Genomic DNA, 26,105 nt, shown 5'->3' on the forward strand with positions numbered 1-26,105 from the left:
ATCTCTCCGGGTATCAGGTGGAAAAGGCTGCTAACTAATGGGAGGTGTTACTAAGGTGTATAAGAGGCAGAAAGCTAATTCTAGAAATCACCAGAAAGTGGCCAAGTATGCAGTGTTTGATAAGTATTTATTATTGTTTTTATCTGAAAGCATCCCACAGATAGAAAATGTCAAAATTCTTTCTGTTAAGGTGCTTTTAAGGTGCAATTATCGCCTCCATCCACCACGCCTCTGATTTATCTCCTTTTGTTTTTGTCAGAAGCACCTTTCATTTCTTTGTTTGGGACCAAGAAGAGTATCAGGTCACTGTAGCCATGTCAACTGTGGCAGTGAGTGATGTGCTGTCCTGAAACACAACCAGTTTCCCTCCAACTGAGAGCTACAGAGTAACCGCTGGTTTAACAAAGAGAGAGGGGGGAGGGAAGTACTTCCTCCCCCTTCTGTATGTGAGGTTGAAGACTGGTTGGGTTTTCCCGTACTCATTTACCACATTATCAATAACCACTTACGTGTTGAATAAATTATCCTCTGGTGTTTTTGAAAGACTGTAAAGTAGTATAGAAAAGATTGACCATGACTCAAATTTTAAAGGTTTAATCTTCTAAAAGTGTTTAAGAGTTATATAAGTAAAACCACTAGATATTCCAAGCAGCTCATGGCTCTACACAGCTGTATTTCCCAACAGGTATATGCCTACAGCTACACGGATAAATCAACAGGACCGATAGAATAGTTTTTTTTTTATGATAGCCACTTTTTTTAACATAAACACCTTACTGGCTCGGCTTACTGATATATTAATAACCTTAATTTAAAAGCTCAAATACCGTCAAGCTGCAACGATTAATTAATTAGTCGATCAAATGAAAATTCACTGCAACTTTTTAAATAATCAAATAATCGTTTAAGTCACTTTACAAGCAGAAGTGGCAAAACTTGATGGTTCACGTTGATGGTTTCTGCTCTTACAGTAATGTAAATATACTTTACTGATATTTACTTTATTATAGACCAAGTAATTAATCAATTAACATTGAATTGAAAATAAAATGATTTGCAGCCCTGAACTATTGATATCAGTAATGGCCTCACAAGTCCGGTATCTGTCAGCATGCAATGGAAGCAAATTCTCACTGTGTTGCCCACGCCAACCAGTACGAGTTAGCCAGTAACCACCACTTTATACTGATGTACTGTATGTATAATATATAACGAGGGAGCAAAACTCAATTTCATGTTAAGGTGTATTTGCACTCATTTTTTTTTTCTTTTATGTGTAATTTCATATACTTTTAGTTAAATTAGTGGTGCCAATTTTAAATAAATTTTAGTTTTAATATAATTCCATTATGATTTAAGTACTGTCATTATTGATTAATCTGCCCTTTATGTTCTAGATGAATCGTTTGGACGATAAAATGTCAGAAAGTGAAAAATGCCCAACACTTCTTAAAGATGATGTCATCATATTTCTTATTTTGTCTTCCAAAATCCAAAGATATTCAGTTTACTATCCTATAAAACAAAGAAAGCAGCAAATCCTCACAAATGAGAATCTGGAACCAGGGGAGTTTGGCATTTTTGCTTGAAAATTACAAACAATGAATCAATAATCAAAATAGTTGGCAATTATCTTTCTGTCGATCAACTTCTGTTGGTTCAGGCTCCTCGACTCCCGAGGCCCTTCTCCACCTGCCGCCCCCCCTACACAGTGCATCTCACTGAGGTGCAGGTGTTTGTCTTCCTTTTTAAAATAGTGATTAAGGTTTGTTATCCAGCCAAATGTGCCGTTTGTGGGCCTGGTATCATCATGACATAAATGTCTTCTTCAGTTGCTTCGGTTGCATTTGGTTTTACATTCTTTTCCAGGGTGACCTTGCAAAGCAATCTGACAAAATTTACCCAATTTCAACTTTTTTCTGCACTGTGTTGTTTTGGTAATGGTGTTGCTATGCGACAGGCTCTTCGCTATGGCAACAGATGATGTTGATCCGAATACATCAGAGACCGCCGCTGGTTGTTTTCCATAAAACTACAGTCAGTCCTGGACGCTGGTTGGCCGCCAATATCTGTTCCTCTGATTTAAATCAGGAAATCTGTCTTGTTGGGTTTTAGTTATTGTTGTGTTTTACTTGCTTATACTTCTTCTGCCTCTGCAAGGAATTACATGAATGGAATTAATTAAATGAACACTTAATTGAACAGATGCGTGACAATATTGTAGCAATACAAGGACGCCAAGTATCGATATTTTATTATATGAACTATTAATATTGCAAATACAAATTAAAACTTTTGGTAACAATTGTTTTTTCTGGTGTGGTCATGGGTAAAGTCAGTGGGATTGGCAGGAAGATAGTCAAAACAAAGTCTCTGAAGTCATCAGAGAGAGAAATCAGAAATGGTACAGTAGTCCAGTCCACTCAAGTTTGCATTCAGTTAAGTTGGACTATATGTCGACTGTAATACAAACAGTTTATGAGGTACTTGATGCAAAATTTATGTTTTTATGACAGTGTTCAGTAGGGCTGCACCGATTGTTACATTCTGTACTGATACGATACTGATGTTTAAAATAAAAATTTGGTCGATAGCCAATATCCAAACCGTTTTTGTTGTTGTTATTTATTCCTTTTTTTGTGCCAGCGACATCTACATTATAAAAGAAATAACTGAGCTGTTTCAAAGTCATTCATTCATTCATTCAAAGTCATTTGAATGAGCACAAATTCAATCATACAAATTTATGAAACAACCTTTAATATAACCTTCTTTCACATAAGAAATATTCTTTTTTTAATTTATAATAATAACTAATATAACATTTAGCTGGCACAAAATTGATGCGGCACAACATATAAACATCAGCCACTGCCATCGGCAAATGTCATCCTATTTAGGCCGATGGCAGTCAACAAGGCGAAGATCGGCCGATACCGACGTTCGGCTGATAAATCGGTGCATCGCTAGTATTCAGTCTGTCTGCTTGACTGACAATCCCATTTTGCTGCAATAAAAATTATTGAAGTGAGATGAACAGAGTGAAAAATTAATCTTATTAGATAAAACAGATCCTGTTGATAAACTGCAGTTGAAATAAGGTAATAAATCACAATATATCACAATATATCTTATCACAATACTCAGCATATCGCAAAATATTTGAAATCTCAATAACATCGTATCGTGACTTAAGTATTGTGATCATATCGTATCGTGGGGCCTCTGGTGAATCCCACCCCGACCACTTTCTTAGTGGCCCGCTACATGAGAACTGCTTAAGAAAGAAAATGATACCAAACTGTGTAAGAGAAGCTAAGCTGTGGGTGTAATGTCTCTGACCATTACACACCCCAGAGCCCGACTTCAAAGCCCTTCAAACATAGAAAAAAATAGGATTTGCCATTTCCCTCATTTGACTGGGTACCCCTTCCCTTTTGATCTGTCGCACCCCTTAATTTTCCCTAATGTCAGATTGTCCCTGAAAACACGCATGACTACCTCTGTATAATCCTGTCCTATGTTGTTTTTGTTTCTCTCGTAGCTCCATGGCCATCGCCGCCGCCCGCCCTCTCCCCCTGGGAGGTAACCTTCAAAGGCTCTGCTCGGCGCGATGGATGACCAGCTGAGTGATGGAGATGGACAGAACCAAAGGACCTGCTCCCTTCATTGTGACCAGATGAAGGGACACCTACCTCCTTCCAGCAGCGAGGGGACGTACGCTGCAGCATTTTGATGTTCGTACAGCGAATTGACGCGCCTAAAACAAAATCATTTGGAATTAATTTTGAAAAAGAGGAACTACTAGTTCTCTAGTCTCTCAGCATAGAGCTCATATGCTGACTGCTCATCCCTGTAATGCTTGTTATGAGTTGTCCATCCACAACCAATGAGCCAGAGAGCTGCAGCAGCGAGGGAAGCAGCTGTACCACTTCCTCCGTCACCACCTCTGACCTGTCCTCTATGTCTGGACACAGTCGCCCCACCCTACAGTCCCTCAGCGATGCACCCGACACCTCTAAGCGTGAAGCTCCCCCACCTCCTCCCCTGCCGCCCCCACCTCCGGGGGCACCCCCGCCCCCTCCACCCCCGGCGACCACGTCCACCAACCACAACGGGCGGAAGAAGCGCCGTGTCCGCAGCTTCTTCTGGAAGCCGATACCGGAGGAGAAGGTGCGCGGGAAGCCCAACATCTGGACCATGGCTGTGCGGCAGCAGCAGTACCAGATCGATGTTCGCTCTGTTGAGGAGCTGTTCGGGCAGCAGGAGGAGGCGATGACAGGCATACGTGGGGCGATGCCGGCCGCTGGAAGCTCAACTCGTGTGTCCAGGTCTCGCTCCTTCAAGGAGAGCAGCAAGGATGAGGTGAGCAGTTGAAATACTGACACCAGCAACACTGGAATATTTGTCTTAAAGCTACAGTGTGTAGGATTTGGTGGCATCTAGTGGTGTGGTTGCAGATTGCAACCAACTGAGTACCCCTCCGCTCACTCCTCCCTTTCCAAGACTGTGGTAATGTGAAGCGCCAAGTGAAATGCTACTCACATGCCCTTTAACAGTTAACAAAGAAGACAGGTGATGGTGGAGTTTAGAGTGCTGACACAGTGATTATACGTCAATCCTCTTAAAATTAAAGTGCTCCACGTCTGGGAAATAATTCCCTGGATTTACTTTAGACCAATAAGATTATCAGATAAGATTATGACATTCAAAAGTGCCCTTATTTGAGTTGTGAGCTGTTGTTTTCACAGCTCTTTACTTGCTGAACCTGAGGAAAGAGTTTTATAGATTTAGGGATTCAATTTTTCTTATTATTTAAAAAAAAACATTAAGAAAACTTTGTAAACTGAGAAGAAACCAGAAATCTGTCAGTCACAGTCAAGATTTAGGCCTGAATCTTACCTGATGGTCTACCAACTGAAATGCTACAAGATTTGTAATTGAAAATATTAATAATAGTGATTCTGTTTGATTCTCTGATGCTGTCGTAACAAAAATCAGATTCAGAAAATCCACAAGCCGATTAGTGGTGGTGAGTGCTGATGCCTACGAACTCTTACCTCCATGGCCACTGTTTTTGCAAACATGTGCAAGACATTTGCTGTTTACCTTGGGTCCTGAACACACCACTGACAGGCTCAGAAAGTCCTAGATTCATAACCATACAATGCTTAAGCACAGCTCCCACCGTATTAAGATATCCCTGCAGGGACGCGTTAGGTAACAGCGCTCAGTTACAGCTTTTCTTTGAGTGTAAGAAACGATTTGTGTTCATGAACAGAACAAAAGCATGCTTGCGTCATAATCAACTCCTGAAAAGTAACATGTGAGCTGTAAAGTAATACCTGCGTGAGGTGGAGGAACTACTCGCCGCTGTGTCCCCTAAATGAACCGACTGCAGCTGGTCAAAGTGAGCAGTTTGTTACTAAACACTCCTCTGGGAGCCGTTTGTGCACACAGAAGCATACTATATCTCTAGTTGTGTATTATATAATATATATGAAATATATTGTACCAAACTTTATGTTATTGTGATGGTCACAACGGAATAACATATGTATTCATTACGGCTGAACAATTAATCATCATTTTATTGAAATTGCAATATGGTCTACTGCGTTCTTTCAAATCACAGGAGGCGCAATATTTGTTAAAGGCAAAATGGGTGTCAAAATATAATTTTAGATTATATATTGTCGTGCTGCAGAGATGTCCTGAGCCCCTCATTTGCATAATGATGCAGAAATGTATAAAGAAAAGAATACAGAAATAAATATGTGGGTAAATAAAAGAGGGTTGAAATGCAAACAGAAAATGGTGCGGAAATAAATAAATGCATAAATATATAAATATAAATAAAATGAATATAAAGTAAATATTAAATGAATAAAAAAATAAATAAAAAATAAATGCAAAGACAAATAATTAATTAATTTAAAAATTAATACAAATAAATACATAAATGAAAGGGAAAAATTAAACAAGAGTAAATAAATAAGGGAATTAATACAAAGGTAAATAAATAAAGAAGCAAATTAAAACAGAAATATCAATTTGTCACATTTTATCAATTAATTAATGGGTTCATTCATTTTTTATATTTTTGCTACATTTAATGATATATTTATTTATTTATTGAGTCATTCATTTATTCATTTATTTTTGCTTTTGGTAGTTTCCGTCCTCCATAGTTTTATCAGTATTGTTGCTGATTAATTTTCTGTCAATCAACTAATCATTGCAGCACTATATTACATCCAGTATATCTCTGGGTATGCTGAATTAAATTTAGTTTAAATGGTTTCTTTACTTGTCTTCCTGCACCTCACCTTTACTCGTCATCTTTCATTCAAACTACAGAAAGTGTTAAGTTGCTATTTTAAAGCTCTAATGAGGTCTTGTGAGGGAGCCTTTTTAACAATGCACGTACTGTAAAGTCACCTGTTGAAGGACCGCAATACAGGCCATTGTTAATGAAGGAGGCGTGAACCACATGTGGCCCGGTGGAATTTCACTGTCCCATAGGGTGACTATGGGTGATGGGGGGGATGTACTGTACTGCACAAGCAACAACAATCAGGAGTGGTTGGAAGAAGGGAGGGGTGTGGGTACATATGTGTGTGTTTTATTCTGTGTTTAACCCAAACTACAGCACATTCATGTGTCGCTTATTTCATTTGTTTTCAGATCAGCATCCTTGACTCCAAGAGAGGGATGAACGTGGGCATTTTCCTGAAGCAGTTCAAGAAGTAAGTCTTCCTTCTGCTTCACTATCTGAGGGAAGAGCTGCTCCCATGAAGCTCAGTGGAGTAGTACTAATGTACAGATGGGTGACAACAAGTTAAAGGACAAACATGAAACATGAGATGTCTTAGTTTGATGCTCCTTGTTATAGGTTCTCAAGGTCTCTGGAGTCTAATAAGACTTGTTATTCCCTCAATCAGTGTTTTTATGATGGTTGTGGAGAGTGCTTTCAAAAGACCGCTTCGTTTTGCTTTGTGTCGTTTCCTGCACGTCAGTTGATGACGATAGCACACAGCAGACACGTCATACAGACAGAAAAAGTAGTGAAGGTACAGTTGCTGGGTTGTGCTGATCTGAGGAGCAAATATGATGAGATTACTTTTGCTGTTATGGAGAGTTGACAGATCGATGGTGGGAAATAGCACTCCACAAGTCTTCTAGACAGGTGTGTCGGATCATAAACTCTGACTGTGAGAGAACCAAAACATCCAGCACACTCTGTCGATCATTCATTTTTACCGGGTGAAGATCTGAGCACTGAAATGTCATTATAAAAGTGAGCATACCTGATCATTTTGTCGGGATGTGCCACAATTCTGTTTCCCACTTAAGTCAAGTCAATTTTATTTATATAGCCCAATATCACAAATCACAAATGTGCCTCAAGGGGCTTTACAACCTGCACAGCATACAACACCCTCTGTCCTTCGATCGTCGATTTGGATAAGGAAAACTCCACAAAAACAATCCTAAAGCTACAGTTGGTAACTTCAATAAAAATAGCAATTTGTCATATTTGTGCAAACGGTCACTATATCCTGTCAGTAGTACATGAGACAGATGAGATTCCACCGCGTCCAAAGAAAAACAACCATTCAGAGCCGAGCTGGAGCCTGCCGTCTCTGAGCAGCTGTCAATCACTCACAAACTCCGATCGAACGGTCAAACTAGGCAGCGCTGATCAAATATGAATCAATATTCTGTTACTGTAATGCCTATTTCTCGCCCTCAAATGTTTTCAGAAACATGTAGTAGTGTACTGTTTAGCTGTTGAGCCAAAACCAAGCACCGGCCACCGGCTGGAGCACACTTTCACTAAAATCAGTTTAATTTCTCTCCTGTCTGCAGATACAGTATACTCATGAAACTCATTCTGTGGGAGAATATAATGAAACTCTTTGTGGTTGTGTAACAATTTTACAGATGTTACAGCATTTAAATCCAGATTATGAGGCCACAACAGTGAAGAACGAGGAGTCCAGAGTGTCTAGGAGGAAGGAGGGTGAATTATATACAATTAGGCACTTTTTGAGAGATATTTGGCCGTTATGAGGAGAGCAGTGAAACACCTTTTGTTTCTTTATCACCTAGTTTTCTTTCTTATTGTTCCTTTATTTAGATAATCTGAGATTCAAGAGGGGATAAGACTGATCATTTCCTGTTTGTTATCCTACATCATGTACCGCATTTGATTATAGTGTATTTTAGCTGTTCACAGTGCTGTCCCGGAGATATGAGACCAAACGCTGATCGTATCCTTAAAACAGTTTTGTTCTGTTTTAGTGCCTGAATGAGGAGAAAATCCATTAATTAAAACCTTTATAACTGAGAGGGATTAGGGTCTAAATCTGTGCAAGTTATTCTAATAGGCTTTATGAGATCTTAATTAATTGGTTCGGGGATATCTTATGATGTGTTCGACCGGACTCAGCTTTGAGTTCTGTGAGTTGTCTGAAGCAGAGTTCAAAAAGTGTGTTAGGTGCTTTTTTTTTTGCATGACGATGTATTTGCATGGCTCCCCACTGTATTTTAATGACATTTGACTGTCAGCCATACTGAGCTCAGTCAGGACTGACCTCTTCACAGATAGTGGTGATTTTCAGCTCTAATATGTATTTATCTTCTGTCCTACATATGATCATCTATCCTCTCTTACATGGGTTTACAAATACTTTCAAAGTACCGAGTTAATCATGCAGCAATCCATAAAATTAAACTAAAAAATAACACACAGCAAGAAACTCATATGTAGTAACAAAACAGTTTTCATGCTGTACCAGTTTTGCTCTATAGTGTCCAAAAATACTGTTACAACGACCATTATCGTTGATCCACAGCAATCAAGCTGTGGCCTCAAGTTTTGAATAAACATGTATCTGATTCAGCTTCAACAAAGGTTGTATATTATAATAAGCCTCATAAAGGTGATATCTATTACAGAGCTGCTGTATTGGGTTGCATCATATTGTGAAGTGTCAGCTTACTGGATATTGTCCGTGAAGGTTTCCTTATACTGCAGTCTTCTTTCATAGCAGTGATGTAATTGGGAATTGTGCTGCAGCACTACAGACGTGGGTGTGTCATAGATGACTGTCACTAGAAGTAATACGTGTTGAACTGGCAATGTCATGTGTAGGAAGGAGCAGTTAAATGCTCACACGTACAGTTGAATATTGTTTTTGACAGTATTTTTGGTTAGTTTTTCCTGACAGGGACTTCTGACGAGGCGGCTACTTCCGGTTCTGAAAAGTGAAGCCAATGCAGAAGTGCCATAAACTTGCATTATTTCTAATAGCCAACAGGGGGCGACTCCTCTGGTTGCAAAAATAAGTCTGTTTGTATAGAAGTGTATGGGAAAATGAGCCTACTTCTCACTTGATTTATTACCTCAGTAAACATTGTAAACATGAGTTTATGGTCTCAATCGCTAGTTTCAAGTCTTCTTCAATACAGCATAATGTTCATTTAGTAAATTATTTTCCCATTTAGAGTCAAATGGACCATAAAGCAGGGTATGCTTTAGGGCGTGGCTACCTTGTGATTGACAGGACGTTACCACGGTGTGTTCCAGTCTGTGATTTGTCTGTGTTTTCGTCATAGAACTTTAACCCTTTTACAGTGTGTTTTCAGTTCATGATAGTTAATTATAACCTTGTTGGTCACCTAAAAATGTCTTATTCAGCGTTCAGTTTTACTTTCTGGTTGCAAAAAAACAAGATGGCGACGGCCAAAATGTTGAACTCGAGGCTTCAAAACAGCAGTCCACAAACCAATGGGTGATGTCATGGTGACTACGTCTACTTCTTATACTGTACACAGTTTGTGTTTGAACTGTGAATATCATGTGTAAAAAGGAGCATTGAAATGCTCACATGAACAGAAAAATATTGTCATTGTCAGTATTTTTGGTTAGTTGTTTCTTACAGAGACGTCTGACTCTGTGCCGTTGTAAACACAGAGAGCTCCTGTGCTATTTATCATAGAGTTAAATTTAATTAAACTGTTTGTGTTTCAGGTCCAACAGCTCCATTGTTGAAGACATACGACAAGGAGAGGGAAAGATTTATGGAGCAGAGCTGCTCCGAGACCTGCTGAAGCTCCTGCCCGACCTCGAGGAGGTCTGTGTTCATATGTCTATATGTGGCTTTTCGTTTTTTTTAATCAAAGACTGAACCTGATGATAAAAGACAGTGAACGTCGATAGAAAAACAATAGAGCCTGCTGAGCTTCCTCTCTCTCTATTTCCCCCAACAGATAAAGAAACTTCAGGCGTTTAAAGGAGACCCAGACAAGCTGACACTGGTTGATTCCTTTATGTTCCTCTTGATCCAGGTGCCTCGGTGAGTCGATTTCAATGGTGTGTGTACATAGTGTTGTTTCCGTCAAAGGGAGATGTGTTTGCCAGTCAGTGAAAGATGGATTTGTGAGGATGGATTTGCATTTTGTGGGGACTTTCCAACGAACTTGTAACTCATTCACACGTGTTCATATGGAAGTGGTGTATTTATTTTGTTTGGCCAGTGAACTTTAATTGACAATGTGTAATGTACCAGAGTATGAAAGATTGACGTGTGCAATCTCTTTCCAAAGTGTTAAAATTTACATTTTCTTCTGCTAAAAGTCTGTTTTTGTTTCTCCTTTTTTCTTCTTTCTGCTACAACACTGGGTGATAACACATTAAAGAATTCACTACCAGGGGTATAATTGAGAAGTAGTACAATGATTGGTATAAAAAATACTACTTTCAAAGAGTAATAAATGAAGCAGCACTGCACTGTTATTATCAATGTAGATGATGTAATTGTGTATCACAATCTCACAACCTGTAATTTCTCACCGGCTACGAGTATGTGAGGGTCACTAGGACTAACCTGTAGGATAATGCTCCACTAACAATCATCCTAAGCCATCATCCTGAACATTTAAACGGTGGAAAAACGATGTTTAGGCTTCTCTGCAGAACCTTAACCATTTACCACCATCCTTTTTAAAAGACGTCTGTCAACTTCTTTTTTATATATATCCTCACATCCTGCTTCGTCTCCCGACAGGTTCGAGGTTCGGATCGAGGCCATTGTCCTCCGCGAAGAGTTCTTCCCTTCCTGTGCTGTAAAGAGCCGCGAGATCGATGTCGTCCGCGTCGCCACTAAAGGTAATAACACACGGGCTCTGCTGCCTTCACACACACACACACACACACACACACACACACACACACACACACATCACACACGCTCAGACAGGTGACCCAGATATTTGAGCTGTCAGCGGTGCTGAGCAAGAATGTGTCACCTGAGATACGGTGATGTGGGGACAGAATGGAAAGACGAGGCTGTGTCATCTTTGTACTGTTGATTTTTTATTTTTTTAAATGTATAGATGATACAATATTAAAATTCAAAATTTATTATAAAAGTTTGCAAAAATTGCCACCATTTTTTGTTTAATTTCAGTAGTATTACCTGTATCATCTTGCTGAGCTGCTACAGAAAAACAGCAAAGGAAAGTTTTATAGTTTTTAAAGGTTTCCTGTAAAATGTACTCTAAACGTGACCTAACAAGACTAAGCGTCGACAGCAATGCTAGTGGTTCTGTGAGGCTGTACTTTGGGACAGAAGCCGTGTTTCCGTTCACATATTTTTATGCACATTTTGAAGTATCACAATAGAAAAACTGCCTGGAAAAAGCAAAATTTGATAAAACCTTCTCAATTGCGCAAACATTTTCTATGTTTGCTTGAGGTGTTTTTTGCTTTTTCGAAAAAGAATTGATGCACTAAATGAATTATGGAAACGCCTTTACACACACACACAGAGAGCATGCATACCTGTATCCATGTCTCCAAACATATTCTGCGTGTTTATGAACTGCCCAAGAAACTGCGAAAAATACTCAACAGTACTTTTAATTTCTCAACCATCAATAGAGCCGATGTCATTTTAGCTGAGTCACTCTGTCCTGCCGCTCTAAGGTTTATTGGATTTTTCTTAAACTGTCTTCTACAGTACTGTGACCTTTTCACTGCATTGCAGAGCCGTCAGTTAAACACCGCATGGGACAAATTAAGTTGAACTTTTGTGACACCATTTAATTAAAACTTTCAACAGTATGTAACAGTAACCCTTTCTGTCAGTACGAAACGACAGATGGTCAAAATGCAAAAAATAGATTCCAGTTATCTTCCTATGAATTTGGAGTAGCAGGATTTCATTCTTACTGCAGATGGTCGTTGTGTGTGGTGCTGGTGGTAAATGAAAGTGAAGTAGTGTGTAATGGGCTGCTGTGATCTGCTATAAGTGAGTTTATATTGATCTCGTCCTACAGAGCTGATGAGCTGCGAGGAGCTTCATGCCATTCTGCATCTGGTGCTGCAGGCCGGAAACATCATGAACGCTGTGAGTCCGTCAGTTATGTTCACTTAATACATTAACATCACTTTCCTATCAGTATTTTCCTTAACCAGCTGGGCATTGTAGTTTTTTGCAGTTGTTTCTCAAACGGTAGTAAATTACAAAGTACATTTGGTGCAAACGCTTAGCTTAGTATAAAGGCCGGAAACGGGGGAGTCTGGTTGCTGTCCAAAAGTAAAAAAATCAGCCTCTACAGCTCATTAATTAACACAATATATTTTGTTTAATTCATACAAAAATTGAAGTGTAAAATGAGCGACTTGTGATTTTAAGGGAGCTCACTGAACTATTTCTTAACCAGGCTTCATGCTAAGTTAACCGTATTCTGGCTGTAGTTTTATAGCTTCATATTTAGAGAAATAGTTGGACATTTTAGGAAGTACACTCATTCGCATTATTGATAGAGGAGAAGATTGATACCAGTCTCATGTCTGTATGCTAAATATGAAGCTATAACCAATGACAGTTAGCTATCTTAGCAAGGACTGGAAATAGGAGGAAACGGGTTGCCTGGCTCTGTTAAAATGTAAAACATATAAGCCTACCAGCACCTAAAGCTCATTAATTAACACATATTATTACACGGATTTGTTGAAAACTCTCAATCACGGCCAATCACGGCGTTCTACGGTCTGTTATTTCTTTATAACAGACTGTTGCTATGTATAACAGACCGTTGCTATGGGCGCAGTTCTGATGTCGGACTCTGGAGGACCGTTTTTGTGTCAAATTGTTGATTTCTTATGTAAGTAGCCGTGTAATAAGCGGTATAATGTACAGCTAGCGGGTCATTGTTGTTAAATGAACCCCTTCAGGGCGATGAGAGACCTGTAGGGTTTTATTTCACAACAATGACTGGCTCGCTGTACATTATCCCATACATAGTTTGTTTGGTTAATTCATACAAAAAACGTAAAATCAACCATTTGTTGTTTTACAGGGGCTTTACTTTTCAGTAGATCAGTTCATTGTTGCTTTTTGTCTTTTTATGGGATTTGTTGTCAATAAGAAAAATATAGAATATCAGCAGCCTAGTCCTTCACCATCTTGATGTGTTTCTATGAGATCTTTGATTGTTCCCTCTGTGGTTCTCAGGGCGGCTACGCCGGCAACGCCGTGGGCTTCAAGCTGTCGTCCCTCCTCTCATTGGCCGACACCAAGGCCAACAAGCCGGGGATGAACCTGCTGCACTTTGTCGCCATGGTTAGTGAACGCTTCACGTATACAATGTGATGCACACAACACCATTAAGAGCTGTACTATCGTATGTAATCCAATGCAACACAGCAAAGAGGGGCATTAGAAAATGACTGTCGACACTTCACTCTGACCTTGAATATTTCACAGGGTACTGATTGTTGCCTGGGTCACTTATTGGGTTACATTAAGTCAGACCTCTACTGTATATGCTTATATATATATATATATATATATAAGAATAATAAAAGGTTACTTGTGTTTTTGAAGCCAATTAATATGTATATTTGTCACTGTTTTCACATGTGAAGAACTTAATGTACTCAATGCTTATCTATGAGATAGTCATAGTAAGTTTAAGTAATGTACTGTACTATAGGAACTCTTTCGGAGACATTGCTCAGGTATCTTTAGGATAACTAGACACCTTTTTCATTCTGTTAATATTTCATATGAGAAAGTCTATCCTGATTACTGCAGTTAAATCACGCAGAACGTTAAATGTGTGAAATCAAAATAAAGTGAGACACATATTTCAGTCACTTGTCAGCCACAAAGAATTAGTTTTATTATATAAATGTTTCCCAGCAGTGGTGCTTGAGTAAACGGGCAGCAGGAGGGCAGGTGGACAGCAGATGGTGACAGGAAACAGAAAAGAGCCAGGAGAGGCTGGCCAGGCACTTACGTAACCAAACAAAGAGCAGTCCTTCTGATGCCACTTCATCACGCACAGCAACAGACCGTTTGGATGTAAATCGTGTGATGTGTCTCTCTCTACACAGGAGGCAAAGAAAAAAGACGAGAAGCTGCTCAAGTTTCCAGAGAAACTTCAGGACGTCCAGAGTGCAGCCAGGTAAACTGCTCCTCTCGGTTTTTAGACAAAGTTGGAATCAAAACAATTTACCCCCCCCAAAAAAAAACATGAAGTTGGGAATGATGGTGTCAAGCAGACTGGAAGGAATCAGTTTTTTCCACCAAAGGTTGTTCAGTTTAAACAAAGTTAATTTGGTTTGTAGCGTCGTCCAAACAATAAGAACAGAGTAATAACAATAAACATAATGTGCACGTAATAGCGGTAAAAGAGTTGCAGCACAACAGAAGATAAACTTAATCAAACGCCAGCGAAAATAGGTGAGTCTTCAGCAGCGACTTAAATGATTCTGTGGTCTGAGCTCTTTTATCATGAAGAGGTAAACTGTTCAAAAGATTAGTGGCCACCTCAAAGGCTCGGTCGCCTCTGTTTTTGAGTGTATTTCTGGGGACATACAGAAGCATCTGATTGGTCGACCTCTGCGCTCTAACTGGAGGATGAAGGTGTAATAGTTCTGTTAGATAAGGTGGTGCCAGCCCATTTATAACCTTAAAAACTAACAATAAAATCTTAAAATCAATCCAGACGGACAGGAAGCCAGTGGAAGGAGGCGAAAACTGATGATATGTGATATCCACCTCCCTGACCACTTTCTCTGAGCGTCTGATATTGACGCGGATGAGTTAATATAATAATAGTTACTTGAAAGCCTGGTCTCCTACAGACAATAAAAGGTGCCCTGTGTGTCAGTATCACACGCCTTTGCGTGACAAAGCGTCGGTATTTGACGCCCTGGTTATGAGAACGGGCTGTTTGATCAAAGTTGAGAGTTTAATATTTGTATTTATTGCTGAATTAACAACATCCAGCCTCATTACTCGGGCTGACATCTAGTGCTTAGAGAGTCATGTTTAGAACGCAGTGTGAAGTCAGTGGCTGTCAGGCTCTGTCAGCCTCACAAGGTCATCTCTGAGTGGAGACAGTGCAACTCCTGCACCAGAGAGCCAAGTATACTCCTCCCTCCCTCAGGATATGTGAAAGCATTTCTCAGAGCGGTCCTATCTTCACCTTTAACGGATGACAGTCTGACGGATGCTTTCAGCTAAATGCTTTCAGACATTGTCATTCTCAGCAGTATCATGAGGACAATGTGATAATCACCAAAACTGTCTCTAAGTACAATTTGCTGCTTGTAATGTTTTCATGCAGAATCTCAGTGGAAAACATCGAGGTGGAGTTTTCCTCCTTATATGTTCGGACTAAAACCCTGGAGGAGAAAGTTCAAGGAGACCCGGAGCTACTGCAGCAGCTGGAGCCCTTTCTGCAGGTGAAGCAGCAGCAGTACTTATGTTATACATTATATACAGAAAGTTGGATCCAGGCCACTGACTTGTACATTTCTGGCACTGCTGACTCAAGTGCTATAGATAATGACACCCATAAAAGTGTAATAATAAAAAATGTATGCGCTTGATGTCTCAGAGTGCAGCACGGACGCTGCAGGACCTGAAGAGACGGCGGCTGGATCTGCGTAAAGAGGGGAACGCTCTCATCGACTTCTTCTGTGAAGACAAGGACACCTTTAAGCTGGACGAGTGCTTCCGCATCTTTCAGGACTTCTGCATCAAGTTCAAGAAAGCAGTCAAGGTCAGTTTAGTTTACAGCTTTTCATAGTTTTGGGCCTCATTTCCACAGGTAATAATAACCTTGTATCGCTGAGATCTGGGGACACATCAGCATCGCTAAAAAGAAGTCAGACTAGGCAGTTATTCTGTCCAATTCTGTCAAGCAAAGGACTGTGCTGTGTTGTCCTCGGGGCGCGGAATGCATCAACTAAAATAGGAGAGCAAGTTGTGCATGCTTCATTACCATCATTGTCTTCCTGCCTGCCTTTAAATATTTCTCCACCTTCCTCTTTCTCTCAGGACAACACGGACCGTGAGTTGAAGGAAGAAGCCAGACAGCGTCGTCTGCGAGAGCTGGAGGAAAAGCGCTTCGCTTGGCAGGGTGCAGATCAGAGCAGTGGGTTCGGTCGGAGCAGCAGCGAGAACGACGTGGAGATGCTCACCAAGGAAGGCCTGCTGGACTTCTTCCAGCAGAGGTCTCAGAGTCCACACAGCCCGCTGGGACGCTCCGCCAGCGCCCGCCGCCACCGCCACACCATGACCTCCATAGCAGACCGAGAACTCCAAGGATACCTGGAGATATTCGGAGGCACTGGAAATCCCACAGACTATTCCAAGTTTAACAGTCTACCTCGGTCGGGCCGCACTGTGCAGCGGAAGACGACCCCCTGGATCTTAGCCCAGGACGGCAACCGTGAGCTGGGCTGCGACCGACAGGCGACGTCTCCACGGGCAGAAACTGAGCCTATCAGCCCGCTGGCCAGGTTCTCCTCCTCTGGGCTAAATGATAACGACCCGTACAACAATAATAACTACTCATCTGTGTCGGAGGGCAGCGTTTTGCCTCATCCCTTTTGTGTCTTTCAGAAGCCCGTCCATCTTCCCAACCCACCGATTACCGCCCACATGAATGTTAGTGTGGAGACGCACACTCTAGTTCGAGGTCCTCAAGCTTTTGACCTACCGAGTCCAAACAATAACAGTAATTATTTGCACTTTGTCAACGAGGGGGACGTCGTGGTGACTGATTTGGAAAAGGAGAGACGTTCACTTCCCATAAATCTGGACATCCTCTTACATGATAAAATTTTAGAAAGAGGAGACGATCCCAAAGCAGCCTGGGGAGGGAAAATAGATTCTCCCACACCAGCTGGGGTCTCTCCCGAGAGTTTGAAAGAAGAAGAGGACAACAGCACAGTTTCATCAACGACCTGTGATACACCCCTCCCACTAGACACCTCTGTATCCAATAAGAAACCAATGTTATATATACTAGACTGCACAGAAACGGATTGCTCCGTCACCTCGGATTACTCTGAGGTTGAGAGCTCGTCTCTAATGAAAGAGGGACTTCATTTCAGAACAACTGACCGCGGGAGATCCAATCAGGAGAGCCAGCTAGATCCAAGCTCTCTGTCCTCTAATTTGGAGTCCATGTCTCCCAACGACCAATCCGTTTCAACCAATGAGCTGTCAGCGCCAAAATCTGTGGACGCAGCATCCATGACTACTAATCCGTCTGCTGCCACAGAGGAGTGGGACACAGAGAGCTGTGACACCGCCGAGGGGAAACAAAGTGTGGAGAAAGATGCACAGAGTAGCAGCAGAAAACCAACGCCCACAAAGAGCAAAGCTAACGAAGCGAATAAGAGCAGCGGAGGTCGCGGCGTGCGAACGCTGACCAGCAGCGAGAGCCAGGGCATGCGGAAAGTTGTGCCCATTAGCAAGCCTACGAGGACAGGTAGCAGCAAGACGGCAGAGAGAGCTTTGGCGCATGACGGCGGAGAGTCACGCCGGCCTCTTCGTGACCAGAGCACCCCAGCGAGAGGAAGGAGCGAGAAGACCACGAGACCTCCTCGACACTCCAGTCTGCCCCCGGATGAGTCAAAAGCTCAGAGTGGAAGCGGCTTTTCGAGATGGACACGCGATTTGACCCCGAGGAAGGCTTCCTTTCACAAGCCGAGCGCCAAACCCCTGAGGAACATCCCCAAACCTGCACCTGAGGAGAAGATGTGTCGCTCCACCATGAGAGCCCTGGCTCAGGCTCAGGCTCAGGCTCAGGCTCAGGCTCAGGCTCAGGCTCAGGCTCAGGTTCAGGGTGGAGCTTCCTCTGAGAACAGCAGCTGTCACACGCTCTGCGCAAAAAACACCCTCGATGTCCCCAGCTTTGCCCGCAACACCGTAGCTTCGACTTCCAGGGTCAAGAAGGAGCTGGCGCCCACGTCCGTCCCCTCCACGCCGTCTCGTAGCCCCTCGCTTCTAGGTCGACAAACCCCGGTGAAGCAGAACAGGTTGTCGCCCACAGTTCATACCAGTGAGGAGCGGCCACAAGGGACAAATCTGCGACGGGTGCAAAGTGTGAAAGCAACCAGCCGCAGCGCCTACCGCAGCGAGACTCCCCCGCCACCTCCTATACGTGAAGATCTTCGTAAGACTAGTAGCTTTTCTGAAAAGTCAGTCCAGCCTAGGGACGTGATGTCGACGCCCAGCAGAGGTGCTAAACCAAGCTGGAAATAAAACAAACGTAGTGGAAACTGACCAGAAGAAAGAGACACTTTGGTGTAAATTGATATTTGCTGTACTTCCCCCCTCTACAGTGCAGACTTATCCTATCATATCATGCAACAGACAGGAATCTGAAAATAGTTTTAAGCTCTCTCACCTTAAGGATCCTCCAGTAGCTGATTCTCTATCAGGTTTATGAATTGCAAAAGAGCAAGATGCAATGAACTGCTCCACGCGTTCCCGTTTTGTTGCTTTTGATTTCACACCTTCCCTTTTTTTTTCTGAGAGTGGGGCATTAACTAAACTGACAAATGGCAATTTGTTGTTTTTACCCAGGAGCCTCTTTGCCTGCTTAGCTGTGTTACCATATATGCTAGCGTCTGTGATGATGTTGAACACTGACTGACTATATGATGCTGCTAATTAGCTCCGACAATTTGAGACTGAGTTTCAGTTTCCGTTTCATTCAGGGTTACAAGATTTGTTGTACCTTTTGACTTGCTGCTGTTTTAGTTTTTATTGCGTCCTCCTATAGAGCATCGCTCCTGTTTGCTTTTTGGTTCCTTTGCTTGATACCTCAGATTGATTGCAGTGGCCTTGTACCAGCAGAAAAACATAGATTATGTTCATTTGGCTCTGCATGATGAAGATGTAGATCTTGGTTTAAACTGCAATGTCACTTTTTACAAATTCCTGGTATATTAATATTCCTACAATATATATATATATATATATATATATAAATCACAGATTATAAGCCAGTATATATACCAACTGTGGTACTTGTTGTACCTTGTGTATGTATGTGTCAGTAGTTAGTAAATGTGTTAGAACGCCTCCGTAATATCATGGAGTAGACGTGCACGTAGGGAATGTTTCCTGTACACGATCAGCGCTAATGCTTTGAAAGAAAAAGCATTGAACGCGAAGTCATGTGATTATTTTGACAGTCTGGTCTGATGTTGCTACTGTGAATGTAGTCATCTCACATGTTCTCTAGGCCTGCACCCTTTACCGACCAGGTTAACAATAACTGGTCAGAATTCCGCCCAGCCCCAGTTTGAGCCTCTCATGTATCGCCATTACGTCTGAGTCACAGAGCTAAGTATCTGTTATTCCGAAAAATAAACATGTCACAAGAAAAATATAAACACATTACTTTGTTTGAAAATAATACAATGTTACATCAATATGGACAAAAATGATTATAGATTTTGTTTCACGTTTTGCAAATTGATCATGAACATATGTCGTGCAGCTGCTATATCTGTTTCTTAGAATTAAATACTCTGCTGCATAATAATGCAATAACATAAGGTAAACGTTATTTATAAGTTATATTTGTCCATGTTGAAGTTAGATTGTATTGTTTTTATTTTTTCATACAAAATAAATGTTTTTTGCCTGTCACGATAACTACTTTATGTGGATACAATAAGTCGATGATCTAAAAGTTAAGATCATGGCCATGTATCTTACGATAAGTCGATATATATGTATGTATATGTATATACTGTACATACATGTGTATATATATATATATATATTAGGGCTGTCAATCGATTAAAATACTAAATCAGGATTAATCGCAAATTAATCACATTTTTTATCTGTTCAAAATGTACCTTAAAGGGAGATCTGTCAAGTATTTAATACTCTTAACATGGGAGTGGGCAAATATGCTTGCTTTATGCAAATGTATGTATATATTTATTATTGGAAATCAATTAACAACACAAAACAATGACAAATATTGTCCAGAAACCCTCACAGGTACTACATTTAGCATAAGAAATATGCTCAGATCATAACATGGCAAACTGCAGCCCAACAGGCAACAACAGCTGTCAGTGTGTCAGTGTGCTGACTTGACTATGACTTGCCCCAAACTGCATGTGATTATCATAAAGTGAGCATGTCTGTAAAGGGGAGACTCGTGGGTACCCATAGAAACCATTTACATTCACATATCTTGAGGTCAGAGGTCAAGGGACCCCTTTGAAAATGGCCATGCCCGTTTTTCCTCGACAAAATTTAGCATCAGTTTGGAGCGTTATTTAACCTCACCTAACTTTAAAACTGAGCCCGGTACAACCTTCGGAAGATCGATATTGCATATTGATATTATTTGCGTTAACACGTTATTATCATGTTAACTTTGACAGCCCTAATATATATATATATATATATATATACACACACACACACTGATAACTGATGTTTAGCTCTGTGACTCAAGTGTAATGGTGTAATGGTAATACATAAGAGGCATAAACTGGGGCTAAATTCAGCTCTGTTGACCATTTCACACCACTTGCCTTTCAATCTGCATTGTGCCATTGCCTTGATGGCAGCAACACTCACGACAGTGCATTGCCTTAAAGCTTAATGTAGCCGATCCATCACCAGTAGAAACTTCTCGATTGTAAAAAGGAGAGTAGAAACTTTTCCTACATTCCATCACGCCGAGCTGAAACGGTGACTCCGCTGGTTAGTGATACACTTTGTACATAATGTAAAGACATAGTATTTTTCTGACTATCAATATGTTTACATAGCATTAAAACATGAAGGGTAACAGAGTGAAGTATGTGAGCGCACACATGTTTTAAAAGCATCCATATCTTGTATCAGATGTTGAGAGCCCTGACCTACAGTGTGTTGACCTGCGACGGATGTCTTCTTGTTCCTTGTAATGCAAATGAAGTTAGACACAAAAGGCCCAGTGTGACATGCCGTTGTGTGTGTGGCCGAAATTCAGAGCCCAGTATCAAGTTAAGTAATGGAGTGCTGCACTTAATGATTACTTTCATTATCGATTAATCTGACGAATATTTTCTGGGTCCATAAAAAGTCAGAAAATGGTGAAAAATGCCCGTCACAGAGCCCAAGTAGACATATTCAAATTCTTGTTTTGTCCAAAGATATTCTCTTTACAATTATGGAGCGAATTTGCTTGTTTTCTAAGCACATTTAAGAAGCTGTAACTAGAACATTTATTTAATCATTTTGCATAAAAAATCAGTCCTATAAAGATTTGATTGTCAAAATTTGCTCATTATTTTTTTGCTAATTGATAAATTAATTAATCACCTAATTCCGCTCTACAGTCAAGACTTTATTTTTTAAATGAGTAGTAAGTATATGTCCGGGAATGCTACAGCTCATGAATTTCCACTGCCATTCAGCCTAAAATATTAAAGACATCTTTAATTTGGGGGGGAAATTCACCTTGGAAACAGCCGTTTAAAACAATTGAGAGCTCTAGAAAAAAAAAGCTAGTAAGTGGACCTTGAGTTGAGATTGTGAAACCCATTTGAGATGTTTCAAAGTTTATCCCCCTGTGGACCTAAAGGTACAGTGTGTAGGATTTGGCGGCCTCTAGCGGGGAGGTTACAGATTGCGACCAACTAAAACTTCTCCAGCGTGGTGGTTGACGTGAAAACATGAACACATGAACAGCCGTATGTAGAGCCAGTGTTTGGTTTGTCCATTCTGGGCTACTGTAGAAACATGGCGGACTCCGTGGAGTGGACCCGCTCCTCCGTATGTCGTTATAAACGGCTCACTCTAAGGTAACGAAAACACGATTCTTATTATCAGGTGATTTTACACTAAAGAAAACATACTTATTAATATAATATTATCTGCAAATAGATCCCCCGAAACGCTACACACTGTTCCTTTTAAAGTCAAAAAGGGAGCTGGTCCTCTCCCATGTTGCACCGCCATGTTTCTACAGTAGCCCAGAACAGACAAACCAAACACTGTTAACTTATCCTGCTTGGGCCGGAGTCGATAACGTTACTTGCTCCCGTTACTCGCTCCCGTCACCGCCGCTCTCTCTCTCGCTTGCTTCACCACTCACTTCCCACGTACACACACACTATACGCACTGCTCTGCTCCAACTGGTTCTAGAGAGGGCCATTCGCGTTTTTGTGTCGGCCACCGTAGCAATCCTAAAAGCTCGGCACACGTGAGAAGTTGTAATCTGCAACCTCACCGCTAGATACTGCCAAATCCTACACACTGTTCCTTTAACAGATTGCAACTTATAAACCTTTTAAACAAAAACTTCAATCCAAGGAACAATGTCTCATACCAGCTTATTTTGGAACAATAGCTGTAGAGAAGCTATTCATACAATAAGTCTCAATCTTCTGTCCTTTGTGTATCCCACAATGCCCCCTGCTGTCACCTTTTAACAGCCCCCGAGCGTTACAATGGGTGCCCTTTACATTTCATCTGCCTGGCTTACAGCAGTAGAGCTGCTGAGGAATTTGAATACTTACTCGCCCTTTTCACCACAACTTCCTTGTTAAGGGGTGGTTACCGTAGTAACAGTCTAAACATCAGTTACCATTGCTTACTAAAGGCCCCATAAGCCTGAAAGGTCAATGCCGTCCGCAAACCGTTGTCACGTTAATTGGTATTGTTTCAAACTTGCTCACAATATGTGAATAATATTATTTAGAGTGAATCTTTGGCTTTTTTTTTATGAATTACCTGCAGAATTGCTGATTCTCTATAGTATAAATATGTATTCCCTCCATTTATCTTTCACCAAATTATTAAATGTGTCTTGTTTTGGACTTAATTTATCCCCAAGGAAGTCTTTTGTACACTGGAAAGTGTGTTGTTTTTTACTTTGTGATGAAAATCGTCGCTGTAGTTTTCACACCTGAGGTAAATCCACGTAGGCGCTCCACCGCTCTGCTTGGTCTTTCACAATCTGAAGTCTCACGATGAAAAAGAAAAGACTGATCACCTTGATCATTCCTGATCAAGAGACCACATGGCTGCAAATTGTGACGTTACTCTTCTGCAGTTTCTGATGATGACATCTAAGAAATAAATAAAAAATCACATGTTGCTGTGTAAACTGAAAACTTGTTCTTGGTGTTTCTTTCTCCTGAACTTTGTCTATTTTACAATAGCTGGTTTTCTACAGTCTTGAGGCCACAATGTGGAAACTGACTGCTAATTGAGCTTTGCAATCAAACTATAATGCTCACAAATCATAAGTAGTCTGTAATATTTTTATATAAAATTAATATGTAAAATAAAAAATAAATAAATTATATAACTAAATTACTAAAAATACTGATTTTCAAGGGGACGTGTTGACAATTTCTCAGATTACTGTATGTTTCTATATGTGTATGATTTGATTTTTAACAGGCATATTTTTATATTTGCAATATATTTTATGATAAATATTCAAAAAACAGGGAAAACTAATATTGATCCAAACCAAATGCACACAGTTATTTATAGTGAATCACTCCTGACAGCATGAGAAGTACAAAACCACTTTAATGGTTGAACCAGCAGAGAGCAGCAGAGTATCTCGTGTGTCAGCGGCCCTGTTAATGTAAATGACCCTCAGATAGTTCTCTGGTTTGTTTCAGCCGCTGCATACTTTACAATAGTGTGTCATTTTGTTGTTTTTCGATACAGTTTTAGGCTTCTAGCGCCATCATGTGAGACACTCCACCAGTAAACGGAGAAAGAGATGTGACTTTTACTGCATTAAATCTGGAGTTTCACATCCACTATATGTATGTTGGTCAAGAGGATTACACACCCTTTAAAGCAAAGGTTTTATGTAACTAAAAAACGGGTTAACCACTTTTAATTGCAAATACGTCTCTCTAGTGGCCTTCTGTAGTGTCTTTATAATATTGCAGGACATACCACCGTACCATAGTCTTACACATTCTCTCTTCAGAGCTTCATTTAGCCACTTCAAGACTAATCTCTTAATTTTGGATTTGTAAAAGCCTCAGTTTTTTCTCTCCAGAAGCAGAACTGAAGTTTCCAGAGAGGATCAGACAACAGATGCTTGGAGAAAGAAGAGATCAAAGACTATAAACAATGTTTTTATGATCAGATATAACAGATCTGTAGTCATTTGAGAGACTGTAAACTACGTAAAGACAAGTGAACCTCAACGAATGTGTGCTTTCTTAATAAAAACAAAAACACTATTCAACCTTCTTCATTTTTAATAACAGTTACATACATTTGGATCTATAAGAAATCAATTATTACCAGAATGGAAACAACATACTGTATATGATGTATCCGGTATGGCTTAGTACTGTATAAAGGCCTTTATGAGGCATTAGAGGCATTGCTCAAGACAAAGTGCTGTGTATTGTGTAGCATGAGATGTCAAACAGCTCGTGACTTGCACGTTTATTTCCAGCTCAACGTTGCTGCAGCCATGTGTGAGGGATTAGTCTCCTCTCAATCCCTCCTTATCCTGCAGCTCAACCAAACACCTGAGGAGGAGCAGGACCTCTGCTTTCACTATCTTCTCGTTACTACGTCATCTACAACATGTATCTACTTGCTTTGGATTTTTTTTGATGGATAAAAGAGCAGCTTGAGGATGTTTTCCTGCTCGGCAAGTACATCATGAAGCAGACGAGTGGGATCAGACTGCAACCTGGACAGGAAGGAGGCTTCAGCAGCAGCGTTCCTAGAAAGAGTGAGTCACAACTTCCGTCAGCGCACATTTACTACAGCTGTCGTTTCTGTGGGTTAGAAATAAAAAGCACATCTTCTTCTGGTTAATTTCAGATCTTGCAACTCTGAATGTTTGTATATTTGCAGCAGATTTTTCTCTGACATTAAGCATTGAAAATATGCCCCAAAAATGAGGCTTTTGTGACCTTTTATCGCAATATTTTAATCATGCAATCTGGACTTCATGTTCTTCAGAGATGGTTTGCTTTGGAACACCAGGTGACAGTCTACTCAGAGTTTACTACAGTGTCACCTGGATGACCTTCCTCCCTGTCATTTTAAAGGTCACAGTGTCACACCGAGTCACTCTGACCTTTAACAAACACACTACATCCACATAAATGTATGCCAACATGCTGGGATTTCATTCTAATACAGCTACAGGGATTATCAGTGTGAGATCAATAGAGGACCACTGACATTAGCAGCCAATCTAAGAGACTGTACAGCAAAAAAATCATCCAATAGAAATATGCATTTAGAAATTTTTAAGAGAATTCAAGGACAAAGCTGATTGTCATAATTTGTCAGTGTGTGTGATGCTGACGTCCACTTCTTTTTCCATCTGTTTTCAGATCTACATGAACACATGGTGAGAGTGAAGCCATTGAGCTCACATACGCAGAGAGAAAACTGGAGGAAACAGACATGGGGTGAGACACATCGTGTTTTACAGACTGCATTCATGTGATAAACTGCTTCCCTTTCCTGTTTGGACACATCTTCTTACATATTGGATTACAGTACAATGCATCTTCTTTTACATAGCTTGGTAATATTAAGTAGTGCAACTATTTCAACTGTTTCGATAACTGAATAATCGTCATTTTTCAAACAAAAATACCAAAATATTCTCTGGTTCCAGCTTGACAAATTTGATAACTTGCTGCTTTTCTGTGCCGTATCTTTGGGTTTTGTATTGATGGAAGGTTAAAACAAAGAATTTAAAGACACATTTTTACTATTTTATGATGTTGTATACACAAAATGATTGATAT

At 40.6% G+C, this 26,105-nt stretch overlaps 1 protein-coding gene across 1 annotated transcript in view; it reads left to right on the forward strand.

Moving 5' to 3' along the window:
• fhdc1 (FH2 domain containing 1) overlaps positions 1-23,462 on the forward strand; it is a 38,797-nt gene extending 15,335 nt beyond the window's left edge. The window contains exons 2-12 of the mRNA XM_074629598.1: positions 3,545-4,365; positions 6,688-6,749; positions 10,040-10,142; positions 10,279-10,364; positions 11,076-11,176; positions 12,349-12,419; positions 13,530-13,637; positions 14,414-14,484; positions 15,652-15,769; positions 15,925-16,089; positions 16,368-23,462. Coding sequence (XP_074485699.1) covers positions 3,859-4,365; positions 6,688-6,749; positions 10,040-10,142; positions 10,279-10,364; positions 11,076-11,176; positions 12,349-12,419; positions 13,530-13,637; positions 14,414-14,484; positions 15,652-15,769; positions 15,925-16,089; positions 16,368-18,584 — 3,609 coding nt within the window. The 5' untranslated portion in view covers positions 3,545-3,858 and the 3' untranslated portion in view covers positions 18,585-23,462. The remainder of the gene's footprint in view (positions 1-3,544; positions 4,366-6,687; positions 6,750-10,039; positions 10,143-10,278; positions 10,365-11,075; positions 11,177-12,348; positions 12,420-13,529; positions 13,638-14,413; positions 14,485-15,651; positions 15,770-15,924; positions 16,090-16,367) is intronic.
• Positions 23,463-26,105: the final 2,643 nt, after the last annotated feature.

This window comes from Sebastes fasciatus, chromosome 3 (assembly GCF_043250625.1).
Source record: "Sebastes fasciatus isolate fSebFas1 chromosome 3, fSebFas1.pri, whole genome shotgun sequence".
In the NCBI taxonomy this organism is placed as follows: Eukaryota; Metazoa; Chordata; class Actinopteri; order Perciformes; family Sebastidae; genus Sebastes; species Sebastes fasciatus.